General features: G+C 36.8%; 1 protein-coding gene across 1 annotated transcript in view; it reads left to right on the top strand.

Moving 5' to 3' along the window:
• Positions 1–9,532, top strand: part of LOC127637748 (adiponectin receptor protein 2) — a 30,963-nt gene extending 21,431 nt beyond the window's left edge. Inside the window, exons 3-8 of the mRNA XM_052118999.1 lie at positions 2,086–2,238; positions 4,272–4,443; positions 5,329–5,515; positions 7,030–7,217; positions 7,460–7,653; positions 8,504–9,532. Of these exons, the coding sequence (XP_051974959.1) occupies positions 2,209–2,238; positions 4,272–4,443; positions 5,329–5,515; positions 7,030–7,217; positions 7,460–7,653; positions 8,504–8,632 (900 nt within the window). The 5' untranslated portion in view covers positions 2,086–2,208 and the 3' untranslated portion in view covers positions 8,633–9,532. The remainder of the gene's footprint in view (positions 1–2,085; positions 2,239–4,271; positions 4,444–5,328; positions 5,516–7,029; positions 7,218–7,459; positions 7,654–8,503) is intronic.
• Positions 9,533–14,754: the final 5,222 nt, after the last annotated feature.

Genomic DNA, 14,754 nt, shown 5'->3' with positions numbered 1-14,754 from the left:
TGTCAGCAATGTGGTGAGTAGACTTCCCATTTGGGAAACCCTGCTTTATATCTTTGAAACAACATCGTTTTTACATTTATATAATTTCCTACTCTTGAAGTGAGGAAGCAGGCCATCTAAATAAGCTTTAAACTCTGAAGCTGCCTTTTCACTGCATCTGAGCAGAAGTGATTAATTTCAAATGGAGAATCACACAGAGGCTGCATGGAGTTCCGAACATCTGCAGATCTGGAATCTCATCCGATTTGTGCTTCGGATGCATTGAAATTAGAGGTAGACCAAGACATCGGTTTTACGGATTAATCTGTGCCAATAGTTGCTTTTTGGAACTATACATTTTCTGCAAAAATGTATGTTGATATTTTTTTTATTATTATCATTATTCCTCTGTGTTCCTGGAGTGACTGGCATTGGATGATTCTACAGTTAAAGCAGTCTGTTCTGTAAAATAACGCATTCAGAGGTGCAAAAAAACAGAAACTAAAACAATCACTGACACCTCATGGAAACGTCCCCCGCCAGCAAATACAGTACATCGTGTCTCCAAATTCATATCATAATAATACTAATAAACACACAATAAGACTTGAGGCTGTAATTGGTGCCAAAGGTGCTTCAACAAAGTATTGAACAAAGGCTGTGAATACTTATGTACGTGTTTTTTTTGTTTTTTTTTTCGTTTTTATTTTTAAGAAATTCGCAAAGATTTCAAACAAACTTTTTCACATTGTAATTATGGGGTATTGTTTGTGGAATTGAGGAAAATAATGAATTTAATCCATTTTGGAATAAGTCCGTAACATAACAAAATGTGAAAAAAGTGAAGCGCTGTGAATACTTTCCAGATGCACTGTATATAAGCCTCTCTCCACCCCCAGCACTGATTGTTTTTATAAGCACACACTGTGCAGAGAGATATAAACTGGTGCGAGCCAACATGGCTTTGCCTCCAATACACAAAGTGCCGGGAACATGCCATAAGCAAGGTCATACGAATCAATGCAGTATTAATTGAGTGTGCGTGTTTGAAAACAGAAAAATGAGAGAGTCCTTAATTGACCTTTTTATATGGGTCCTGAGTGGGTGATGCCTTTACATGACTATACAAAATTGAGTCCAGTTGATATGTACTAGGGATTGGTGAGTGGTTCACTAGTGGGTTAAAGGGATAGTTCAACCAAAACTTAAAATTCTCATCATTTAATCATCCTCCTGCCATCCCAGATGTGTATGACTTTATTTCTTTTGCTGAACACAAAGATTTTTAGAAGAATATCTCTGCTCTATAAATCCATACAGTGCAAGTAAGTGGTGACCTACATTTTGAAGTTCCAAAAAGCACATAAAGGCAGCATAAAAGTAATCAATAAGACTCCAGTGTTTAAATCTATATCTTCAGAAGCAATATGATAGGTGTGGGTGAGAATCAGATCAATATTTAAGTCCTTTTTAATATAAATTCTCCTACCTGCCCAGTAACAAAAGCAAAAACAAAAAATTGTGACCGTGGAGGTTTATAGTAAACAAAATGTCTAAAATGTTTGTTTTAAGATCTTCTGTGGTGTTCAGCAAAAGACAAAAAAGTCGTAAAAATCTGGGATGGCTGAGGGTGAGTAATTGATGAGAGAATTTTCATTTTTGGGTGAACTATTCCTTTAGTGATGATTTTTAATGCATTGATGCATTAGAGGGGATATATTTAAAGATGCAACCTGACAGAGACAGTCAGTACGTTCTTGTATCCCGTCTTTACCTATTCATTAGATGGAGACCTTTATTTTCATTGCATTGCATTTCACTGCATTTGAGTCAATTTTGATGTGATTTTCATGAAACCTGTCAAGAAACTGTCCTGGTTATATTTAACCACAATTTAATAAATAAAAACTTGTGAAATTATATGTTGCATAAAGAAAATGAAAGCTACATTTAGGATCAGTAAGATTAACATTTCAAGACACTTCTATATGCAAAATATCATTTTCTTAATTTTTTCTTTTGATTTTGTATTAAATAGGACCAGGATCTTTTGTGAGAATCAGCCCCCTGAATAATATTCTGACTTTGTTTGTATGTGTTTTTCAGTGCTTTACTGTGAGGACGGTGGTAAATGAAGACAAGGAGGAAACAACAGACAGAGAAAAGGAAGAGGAGGAGGAGGAGGAGAGGAGCTCTGATGAAGGCCTTCTGCTGCAGGCGCACCATGCCATGGAGAGGATGGAGGAGTTTGTGCACAAGGTCAGACCATCTCTCACGCACCAACACACACACACACATCCATCCATTCATTTCACAGCTGAGACCCATCTCATACTCCATAAACACAGATGTGATCTTTCAGTTTATATGTTTAGGGTCATACAGCAAGATTAAACACAATCTCAGATACTTAAAGAAAAGAAGATAATTTTGTCAGTATTTACTCGCACTCATGTTGGTCCAAATCATATGAACTTCTTTTTTCTGTGGAACACAAAAGGAATATAACAATTTTAGCAACACGTTCCACAGAATAAAGAAATTATATGGGTTTGGAGCAATATAAGTGAGTCAATTAAGACAGAAGTTAAATGTTTGGGTGAACTATACCTTTAAGTGACATCAGTGCACCTGACACCGAGCCAAGTGCTCACAGCTGCCTTTGCATGTACATTCCCTGTCAAACCAGACGCCCATCTACTGGCTAGAGCAGTCTCACTCTTCTATTGAGAGTATGCCATATGCAGAGGAACAGGAACTGAAAAACAACTTCTTTGTAGCATGTGGTGCAATGCTGTGCCCCCAAATCAGCTCGAATTCAGCTTGAAGACCTTCTGCTAATGCCCCCACGTCCTTGGGGAGGAAGCAATGCTTTCTGTATTGAAGAGCAAACACGGTACAAGATCCAATCAGGGCCATTCAGTATCAGCACTCCAGTACAGGAGTCTTGAAAGCAACACTTCTTGGAAAGCACACGCTGAGAGCACATCTTGACAGATGACCGAAAGGCACACCTTGGAGTCAAGCCAACCAATCAAACAACATGAACTAGTTTCGTTGTTTTGTTTTGCTTATTTATGTAAAGGTAGTTCTGAATGTAGATGGGTCTAGGAATCTTCTTGCAAACACCTCTCTGTTAAAGTGAGATTAGTATACAATATTTAGGTAGCAAATATTACAACTAATTTAGCTGTAGTTCTCTTTGCCCTGTTTTAGGTTGTTATGCATGTAACTGGTAAGATTGCAAAGGTGTGGTTTTCACCAGCCTGATTTGGCAGAAAGCTGTTTAGAAACTAAACCACCAAGTTCTCTGCTTCTCAGCAGCGTGACCACAGCTGGTATAGAGGAACTGGGCATGCTAGTTTTCTTTAATAGAAAACGAGAAATATATTCCACCTGTGGTTATGTTTTCACTGTAGAAAAAAAAAACATTAGAAACTCACGAGGACTGAAATGATTGATTTACTTTGATCTAATTAAGCTCACGTGCACTGTGTTGCCATGTCTGTTTATTATGTGACTTTGGGCTTGCCACTTATAACTATCACTTATAAATACAGGCAGTGGGATGCATTGTATTTTAAGCTCGTTTCCAGGATGGTTTCAACACAATTGTGAAACATTTCAGTAAAATTGGATTTCAAGTTACTTTGAATTTACTATAAGTTAATTTTATTTCTGACGTCAAATAGTCGCCATCGGGCTGAATGATTTTCCACTTGAGGATGTTTGGTACGGTTCAATTACAAACTATTCCTGGCCTGGATTTCTCCGTTAGCTAACTGTGCACAGGACAGAGAACTGTACCATGAGAACGCTAGTGATGTGGCGACTCACGATTGGTCACTTGCTCAGTCAGCACATTCTAGTTCTGATTTCGCAGCACCACAGTGGAAAAAGCATCCATTACTGTGCTCTGACAGATTTAGGAATGCAACCGTGTGTGTAGCTAAAAGCATTACTGTTTTTGTGTTTTACGTTCTGGACATTAGAATTCTCCCTGGTTCACTGGATATGTAATTTCACCTTGTGTCTTAACTGAGATGGACTGTAATTAATGCTTATCTCTTGCTCTCTTCCCCTCTCTCTCACACATGCTCACACCGTGTAATTACTTTCTGAAGTTAAATAAAGAAGGCTTTTCGCATGTCAGCCAGTAATGTAGGCATGAGTCTCTGCATTGACATGTCAAATAGTGACCAGATATGTCATTTTTTTTCTGTTGGGTTTCTGTTGAGACCAGTGTTGCTTTTGAGTTCCATTTTGTAAGATAGATATTTGTTGTGTCCTAGATGTGGGAGGGCAGATGGCGTGTCATTCCTCATGATGTCCTCCCCGATTGGCTGAAGGATAATGACTACTTGTTGCACGGGCACCGGCCGCCCATGCCCTCTTTCAGAGCATGCTTCAAGAGCATCTTCAGAATCCATACAGAAACGGGCAACATTTGGACCCATCTTCTAGGTATAGCATACACACATATACATACTCTCAAAAGTGGATATAATATACATATATAGTTCATTTCGAGATAATTGAAAAGGGGAAAAAAAAAGTTAAAACTAATAGCTTTAGATCAATGAGCACTCGGTTTAGGTACAGGATAATGTTTTTGGACTCAGTGCAGTGCTGCCGCCTAGTGGAGGAATGTGTGCACAATGTCCACAACACATGGAATGTAGGGATGTATAAATGAAGAAATGTTTCTCATGATCTTACAAATCTTTTGATCTGAAGTCGTATACTTAAATGTTTGAAATTAGTTTTGTAGACAAATATAATTGTGCTACTACGTTAATTTAATTATTAAATTAATAAAAAAATTAAATAAAAAAACTTTTTTGAAATGGATGACTTGGACCAAATAATAAAGAAAAGGTGCCAATACGTGCCCAGCATAGATGGGAACTCCTTCAATACTGTTTAAAAAGCATCCCAGGGTGATTCCTCAAGAAGTTGGTTCAGAAAATGTCAAGAGTGCATGACTGAAAATTCCAGCCATAGTGTGACAACTTTTAAGATGCTAAAATATAACACAGTTTTGATTTATTTTGGATTTTTAGTAACAACATAATTCCCATAGTTTTGTTGACTTTACTATTATTCAAAAATGTGATTTTTTTATTTTTTTTTTATTTTATATATATATATAGAATACATTTTTCAAAACGTTTGACCGGTATAGTGCATTTTTAGCTTAAACCTTGTTTGTACTGTAGCGGGTAGGGCATCTTCGTAAAATGCTGCCTTTTCTAATAACATCACCTCCATATGCATCTATAATCAACCTGTTATTTGATGTTTACGTTAACACACACATATGTAACCTGTTTTCCCTTGTGTATGCAGGCTGCCTGTTCTTTCTCTGTCTGGGAATCGTGTACATGTTCAGACCCAATATGACGTTCGTGGCACCGTTCCAGGAAAAGATTGTCATCGGCATGTTCTTCTTGGGGGCAATCCTCTGCTTGTCCTTCTCCTGGCTTTTCCACACCGTCTATTGCCACTCGGAGGGGGTGTCTCGTGTATTTTCAAAGTCAGCACCCACAACACTAACACAAACACCCTTTCAACAGTCTTTATAATAACACATGGAAATAAACCCTGAAACACTTTACAGTAAGTTAATATTTGTTGATCCATTGGGTACCAAAGTAACCGTGAACTATGTTTTTATGGTATCTTGATTGATGTTAATTTATAAATATACATTTTCAGAGTCAGGTCAGTTCATAATGCATTAACTACTGTAACGTATACAACTTTTAATGTTGATTGTAAGCCCGATATCTTGATGCGAAGAGCTAGAGATTTAGATTTCCACTGCAATGATAAAAAAACTAAAGTACCCGCTACATACACCAAACAATAATGTTTTTATTATGAAGTTCTTCAATTTGAAAAGAATAATAATAATAATTTAAATCGTTTAATCAGAATTTTAAACTAAAGCAAACTCAAGTTGACACTTTGCAAAAAAAAAAAATTATGATACCAGTGTTTTATTTTTTCTAAAATTGCATATCAACAGTTTTTCAATTTTAACCATAAATTTAAATAAATTCAATCAAATGAAAATATAACAATTTATATTTAACATATTATTTTTTATCAATTTTAATACTTTTAAACAGAACCTCACAGCACAATCAACATTGGAGTTATTTTTTATTGTTTTTACTAAAGTGCTGCTTAACAGAGCATCACAGATGTGTGATTTTGCTTAATTATTATACAATTATGGTTGATTTATTTGTATTAGTAGTTGTATTACAGTGAATACTACATAACTGTACAGACGCAAAGTGATTATTAAACTGCAAAAAGCTGGTATTTAATATATATATGTAGTCTGAAGGTGCCTTGTGCTACAAAGTGAATTAGCGTTCTGCTCGCTGTCATCTGCTACAGATCGTGTGATGCTCATGATGGTGTTTTCTGTGTATGAACCAAGGAGCTCTAAAAGGTGTGAGCACTATTCAGCACAACACCGGATCCAAATATTCACAAGCACTCAAATTTGAAGCACGCAACACGTGCAAACTATATATTTATCTCATTAAATCGAAGCTTTTTGCCACAAATTATAACACAAACCACAAATATTCACATAAATATAATTAAACGATAAAGAGCAACAGAAAGGGATTATAGAGGGAAAAATTAACTGCCGAAAAACATGCTCTGTTGGCTTTTTTCAATACTGGTTAAAGTAAACTACTGCCTTAATGTAAAGTGTTGTCAAATTGTGAATTCCAGGCATGGGAAATCCATGGAAGTTAATAAATCTGTTTAAAAAGTCAATAATGTCAACTATTGTTTATTTTTCTAGTTATACTCTGCTCTAAAATACTGCTTTGGTAATACATTACTCTTTGTGAGTGCAATGTCTGTAAAATCCTTATCTTGTATTGAAAATCAATTTTAAACCTGTTATTATATTAAGAGTGAAAGAACAAGTCTCACCAACTTACTGTCATGCTATAATGACATCAATGAATAAACAAACAAATCTCTTAACTGCCTCTCTCTCATTCCCTCCCATTACAGGTTGGACTATTCGGGCATTGCGTTCCTGATCATGGGCAGTTTTGTCCCGTGGCTGTACTACTCTTTCTACTGCTCCCCTCAGCCCTGTTTCATCTACCTGTTTGTGGTGTGTATACTGGGCATCGCCGCCATCACCGTCTCACAGTGCGATTTCTTCGCCACGCCACAGTACCGCGGAGTCAGAGCCGGTAATACCCCATCTCACTGTAATGATTATCGACAGATCAACATGGCCTTTGGTGTTTGAAGTGTAGTATTTAAGTCTGTGCTGCTGTTAGGGTTATAGCTTGAGTTGGACCACAATTGCCAACACTGACACTTTGTCTTTTACAGTTTCTTTTGAATATGTCTGTATCAGATAATTAACAGCATTTATATGAGTGTTAGTGCGTTAGAGAGATTAATACCCCATCGTTCTCTGCGTTTTCAGGTGTGTTTGTAGGTCTGGGCCTCAGTGGAGTCGTCCCCACACTGCACTTTATGATCACAGAGGGCTTCCTCAGGGCCACCACCATGGGACAGATGGGCTGGCTCTTCCTCATGGCTGTCTTGTACATCACAGGAGCCTGCCTATATGCAGCACGCATCCCTGAGAGATTCTTCCCTGGCAAGTGTGACATCTGGGTGAGTATTATCACACATGTGCCTACACTTTTACACAAACACCTAAAGTTAGCTGAACTTGAAAATCAGATGTCTGTGTGTGCACAAATAAATGTCCCTGTGTCCATTTATTAAACTTAAACTCTGTCAACAGCACCATGGCATGCTGTCAATAGACCTTGTTCACAGATTGTGGTGACTCGTTTATGCTTGCTTTGTGTTAAATATACCCTGGAATTAGTTTAAAGAAAAAAAATTGTTACCACTGCTGTGATTGGGTTTCTAATACAGCTGCTGAGTTAAATGTGGCATATTCACTCTTCTGTCATAATCCACAGCTCTATTTTTTTCCTCTTCTGACAAGTCGTGGAAGGTTTTTTTTTTTTTTGATGTTGAAGCAAATGGGTAAGCAAAAATAATATTTGCTGTGGTCTCCCATTCATTGCTATAAATGTTTATCCTGCAATAGTTTACTAGAGTGTTCCAAAACCTGAATTTATAAAAGGTGCATTTCTGTAGAAAATATCAAATACCGGTTCGTAAAAACAGCATTTGTCTGCACACACAATACAGGGTCTATGGGGCAAGGCATAGCACTGGGATGAATGTTAAAATGCTCACTATTTCTATCTCTTCAGCTCAAATAACCACATTTTTGTAATGAAGAAGCATGATAACAAGTATCACATTTTTTATTTGAAACATTCTGGAATGATTTGCCCCATAGACTTCCATTGTAAGGTATTATAAATGATAATTTGGTATCCTAGAAAGAGACACACGCTAAATAGGAAACCTCTAAACACAAATGTTTGCATTCTCTCCTGCCTTGCTACGTTTAAAGTCTAACCTTTACCTTGTTTTCCTGCAGTTCCACTCCCACCAGCTATTCCATATCTTGGTGGTGGCAGGTGCCTTTGTACACTTCCATGGCGTGTCCAACCTGCAGGAGTTCCGTTATACAGCTGGCGGAGGCTGTGTGGAGGAAGGTGCTGTGTGAGCCTTTAGCCCTGCGGTGCTGACACGCACCACTAGAGGGAAACAAAGTACTATTGGCACCAGTAACTGCTCGGTCCCTTCTACCCATGAGGGTCACACCAAGGAGGACAACACTGAAAGTGAAAGACAAAGTCACCCACCCTTATTATTATTTTTCTCTCTCCATTTCCTTTTGTTTGCTGTTTTGCCCCTAAAATAAAATACTTCATGGGATAAGGTGGACATATGTCGAGAATGGCAATTTGTGTTTTCTAAGACTTATGAGACAGTTTGGTTGATCGCTGTTGGATTTTTTTTCTTCTCTTTGTAAAAAAAAAAAAGAGTGCAATGCAAATGGGTGAACATTTCTTTGGGTGTGCAGTTAGCCATTTTAAACTCATGTAAATAAGATTTCTAAATTTGGGTTATATAGATTTGTACGAAATAAAGTTATATGTTTTTAAAGAAATAAATCATTATATCATTATAATGTTTAACTAAAAATGTAACAAAAAAAAAAGCAGAAGTGAAATAGAAGTGTTACAGTCAGGAGGAGAGATACTGTGCAGGGACCTTTAAGACTAAGAAAATATGCAGAGAAAACCAAATTGAACAAGAGCCACAATGTTAATGTGGACTGCTAGATTTTGTGAGGGTGAGGTCTCCAAACCTGGTGTCTGAATGGGCCAATCAGACGGCTAAGTTTTCTGTTGTCATAAGCACAGCTGTGAGAGCTAAAAACATACCTGTAGGACACTGAAAAGCCATACACCTTATGGAGCCACCCAGCGCCTGAACAGGGGTCAGAACACCGCACTATCTTATTCCACATCACTGTAAGGGCTGTTTCCTTCACATGCAGAAGGATGGTTTTCCTCCAGATAATTTCTCTCTCTCTCTCTCTCTTTTTTTTCTTGTTTTATTCATCTTTATGGATGTTATTCAACCTAGTTTTGAAAAAAAAATAAGTGACTTGCTATTTTCAAGTACACATAAATCCTACTTGGACAGTGCAATGATGCATTTATTGTGTAACATTCTGTTTACCCATCTGTACATTTATATAATTTATTGAAGAGGTCTCATGGAAACATTACAATGTGCTGCAATATTCCACAATTAAACATGAGAAATGTTTTAGTCTTCTGGGATTTTTACATGAATTGATATTTGTTTTAATCAAATAAAAAAAAATTACAACGGTCATGACAAATGTGATTATATTTCCTTGAAGATGCTTTGTTTTTCATTTCTGCAACATCAAAATGAATTGCAACCAGACTTGTGATCCAAAGGTCACCAGTTCAAAGGAGTTAAATATTCAAAGAGGGAGACGTAATTGGTGACAATAACAATAAGCTTTGTTTGGCTTTGTTAACGTGCACTGGTGATGTAGATGCAGCATCATAAGTTATTGGTGCTATTTTACAAATGCAAGATTCACCACCAGCCATGATTAATTTATTTGTCGAGCAAAAGTTTAATATTATGGGTTACTAAGAAAGTTTTGACTTATGTGAGATCAAAATTCACAGATCTCAAACACATTTTTTTATTTCGGTACTATTAATTTCATTAGAGGAAAATTGTTTTAATAACAGAAAACTAGTTTCACCTTAAAATGTACCATACCTGGGGTGGTAATGGCAGAGATGTAAGAAAAGCAGGTGAGAAAGCAAACTACAAATGCCACATCTGGGGTGGTAAGATATGAATGAGGCAGGCTAGCTTGGTGCTGAAATAAGCTCCCAAACAAGGGTGAGGATGCTGAGAGATACAGGTCTGCGAAAGAAGCACAGGAAAAATGAAGAGATAAAGTTGTTTGTTTTTTTACTGTAAATGCTTTTTTTTTTTTTAGTAATGATTAAAAACAGACATTAAAAGTTAGTGCCCACAGTTGAAGTCAGAAGTTTACATACACCTTAGCCAAAACATTTTTCACAATTCCTAACATTTATCGTAGAAAATATTCCCCGTCTTAGGTCAGTTAGGATCACTAATTTGCTTTAACGCTGTGAAATGTCAGAATAATAGTAGAGAGAATTATTTCTTTCTTTCATCACATTCCCAGTGGGTAAGATGTTTACATACACTTTGTTAGTACTTGCTATTTTGGTCCATTCGTCCAGACAGAACTGGTGTAACTGAGTCAGGCCTCCTTGCTCGCACATGCTTTTTTTTAGTTCTGCCCACAAATGTTCTATCGGATTGAGGTCAGGGCTTTGTGATAGACACTCCAATACCTTGAATTTGTTGTCCTTGAGCCATTTTGCCACAACTTTGGAGGTATGCTTGGGGTCATTGTCCATTTGGAAGACACATTTGTGACCGAGCTTTAACTTCCTGGCTGATGCCTTGAGATGTTGCTTCAACATATCCACACAATTTAAAAAAATGAGTTTTAATGACTTCAACCTAAGTGTATGTTAACTTCTGACTTCAACTGTAATTAGGGTTAAAATAAATGTAAATTTCCATATACTCACTGGTAGAGCTGGACTAACTGGGGTTGTGGATCGACTGAATCTACTGTAGGATCCACAGATCATGTGCACTACAAAGTTAAAACAAAAAGACACAATGATGAAACTCTTCATAACCATCAAGAAGTTTCTACATAACCATTGAGCCTAAAATGATGCAATCTTCCAAAATTCTGATGCATATACATGTTCCCTAACACTGTGGATCAAGCCTCGGACCTTGAGCGATGAGAGCAAAAACTATATGCACTCCCCCCATCAGGCCAATAGCCCTGCAGCATTGCCCTAAAACCCACATTTAATTAGCTGCCCTGAGGCCAATGTCACACACCCCGCCCATTTCACATTCAAGAGGTAAAATCAAGCTGAGGTATCAGACTCTGAAGACTAGCTAGCCCTCCAAATGAACACGGATTTGTACTGTGCAAGCAATTTCTTTTACATTTTTCCTGAACCTGTACCAAATGTGCACTGGGTACAAAACTTGGCAAGTTCAGTGATAATATACTTAATCACGCCGTTGTTCGGCAAGGGCCGTTGATCTGACTTAGCACATTTTCATCAGCGCAAATATTCCAAAAAGCCCTGATTGGTCTACTGACCAGTACTGACGATTCTCCAAAGATCTGTTGAGGTAAGTATTAGCTAGATAAGAAAAACTGGAGAATGAACATCTTGGTGCTGAAACCTCTTACCCAAATCTCTACCTTTGACACTGATCACCTTAATCCCCAGTTGGCCTTCTTTGGCCCAAGGGTAATTGGCCGGGGATGCCCCGTGAAGGCACGATAAAAAAGAATGAGTAATATTCACACATTGACAGTGAACCACCTCAGTCTGGCATTATGCTGGCCTTGCCATAGACAGTACATGTCAAAAGTCCAAGACTAGTCTATATTAAAGAATAAAAATACATGTACTCACATGGTGTTCAAACTGTGCACTTATGAGCATCCAGGTGTCTACACACCAGCATCCTAGACACTCCTCTCACCCTCTAAAGAACAGCTGGAAGTTTATGAGGTAAGTACAAGACTCTCAATAGAAATAAAAATCTAATTTTACACTTTTGCTGATTTTGAATGAAAAAAAGAGAAAATAAGATAAAAGATGACCTGTCCCGCATGGCCGCAGCACTTTTTTAGTACCAGTTTTCTGCACAACCCTAATCTTTATTCACTGAAATAGAATGGATCATCAAATTTGGGGATCCTTATTGGCATCAAAATCTTGGAAAACCCTTGATCTATAACAGATGCTTAAGACTACTGTTAAGATTACACTCTTAAGAGGTCAGTCACCTGCTGGACTGTTTAGGTTTGTGAGTCAAATCCTCTGATCTCTACAACGCTGTCTACAAAGACTATGAGAAGCTTAATGATGCTCACCTGTACAATAACTTGAGGGCTATAGAGTCTCTGCAGTCATGTTACAGGATTTTGATCCTCTGAAAGACCTAAATGAGGGATCAGGGCCTCCAGCACACCGGCCGGCTCAAAGATGGTGTAATGGCGTGGTCTTTAGAGCACAATGTCACTATGAGTGAGGAGGTCTGTAGAACTGAACAAATGATTTAAACACAGAAATCAAATTATGGATGAACCACTGCTACAAAATGAGAATGCAAAGCTAAAGCTAGCTCAGTAAATTATTCTCAGACTGCAACATATTTATTTGACTGCTTTCAGACTTTAAAAATAACACAGTTGTATATCTGAAAATGTAATTTTAAGTATCTTATCATATTTAAACTTTTCTGTGTTCCACTCACCTTGTACCAGTCATAACTGGAAGCAGCAGGAGAACATCAGCGCTTTCCACAACATCCACTGACTCGGTTAACAAACATGAATACAGTAGTCTATGACTTACAGTGAGATTACAACATCAAAATTACCATGTCTAACTATTCTACTTTGAAACTTGAATAACAGTGAGATATTTTTATGAAGCTTGTAAAGATATGATTTAGTTTCTGCAATGCAATGTCTACTATTACAGGTACTTTATTATTCTTAAAGGAATATTCTGGGTTCAATGTAAAAGTTAAGCTCAATCGACAGTATTTGTGGAATAATACTGATTACCACACAAATCTTTTTCTTTAAAAAAAAGAGCAAACATCTGGGTTACAGTGAGAAACTTAACATGGAAGTGAATGGGGCCAATCTGTAAACTTTAAAATACTTACAATTTCAAAATTATAGTAACAGGACATAAACAATATGCGTGTTAAAATGATTTTAGCGTGATAAAATCACTTACTAACCTTTTCTGTGTTAAGTTATAGACAATTTTACTTAAAACTTAATTACCATGACAATGCAATGTCAAAAAACTCTTGAAATACTAAAATGACTTAATGACCATTTAAACAAATTTATAGCTCATACACGTGTTTTAACAAAATAATTAATGTAAGTGCTTTTATCAAATGATAAGGCCCTATTCACTTCCATTGTAAGTGCCTCACTGTAACCTTGATTTTTATTTTTATTTTTTTTTAAGAAAAGGAAGGACGAGTCTAAATAAATGTTTGTGGTAATCAACATTATGCCAAAAATACCGTCGATTGAATATTCCTTTAAATGTGAAATGTGTCATTTCTGTGCCACTAGCATCATCAAACAAAATTGTACAAGGTATGCATTAAGACAAGTTAAAATGAACACAAACCCACCAAATTGTTCCACCAAAATCATTGAATAAGCCAATTTTGCTATGGCCGGGATGCTCAAACCACCTCAGAGCCACATTATTTAGAGGCGTCCCTATGAATGGCTTACTTATAATTTACTCTTCACAGTAAGATAGGACAGGAAATGACACTCAGCAACTTTAAATCTGAAATATGTCATTTCTGAGCAACTAGCGCCACCAAAAAGAATTGCAAAAACAAACGTTGTTTTGAAAACAGCTTTCTGAGTATGTCTGCTGTTGGTCAAACAAAGAGATAGTCCCACCCCCAACTCATTCCATTGGTAACATTGTTGGGGTGGGTCTAAAGAGGTCACTCAAAACAAACAGAGACATTTTTTAATAGCACAACAGAGGGGTATTCCAGAAAGCAGAGTTAATTTATCATGACATAAACCCTGAACCCCCACAGTCTCATGTAGTGGGTCCATCTACCGACAACAATTTGGTACTGAATTAAATCATGTTGGTTTATCTGAATATCATGTGTCTGATTATACATTATAGATGTTCATGATCTCAATATTAAAGTAACACATCTCTTCCTAGTTGTAAAGGAAACTGTAAAAGGTCCATATTGAAAGACAGATTAAACATGTCATTTACAGAAGGATCATAGCTTCTAATGGAGTAGAGGAGGCTGAGCATCAAAAAGAAAAAATGTGTGCATTTATATGTACAGAACATTAAGTAAAGTGTTAAGGAATCAAATAACCTCTATGCTTTATCTGTGGTCTGTGAAATGATCACATTATCTAGTTAGTGAAGAATGAGTAATTAACTGTTAAGCTTTGAATTGGCAGTCATTAATTGCATATTGATATTATGGATTGTAATGTTATAAATAACATGAATATACATTGACTGAAGGAACTGAAAAATGAATGTGGAAGCTATAATAATTGTATTCTTTGATATTTATAGAGATGTTCATTAAATGCATATAATGAAATAAAATGTAATA

The sequence above is a fragment of the Xyrauchen texanus genome, chromosome 45 (genome assembly GCF_025860055.1).
Source record: "Xyrauchen texanus isolate HMW12.3.18 chromosome 45, RBS_HiC_50CHRs, whole genome shotgun sequence".
NCBI lineage: Eukaryota > Metazoa > Chordata > Actinopteri > Cypriniformes > Catostomidae > Xyrauchen > Xyrauchen texanus.
This window is presented reverse-complemented; position numbering and strand designations above follow the sequence as displayed.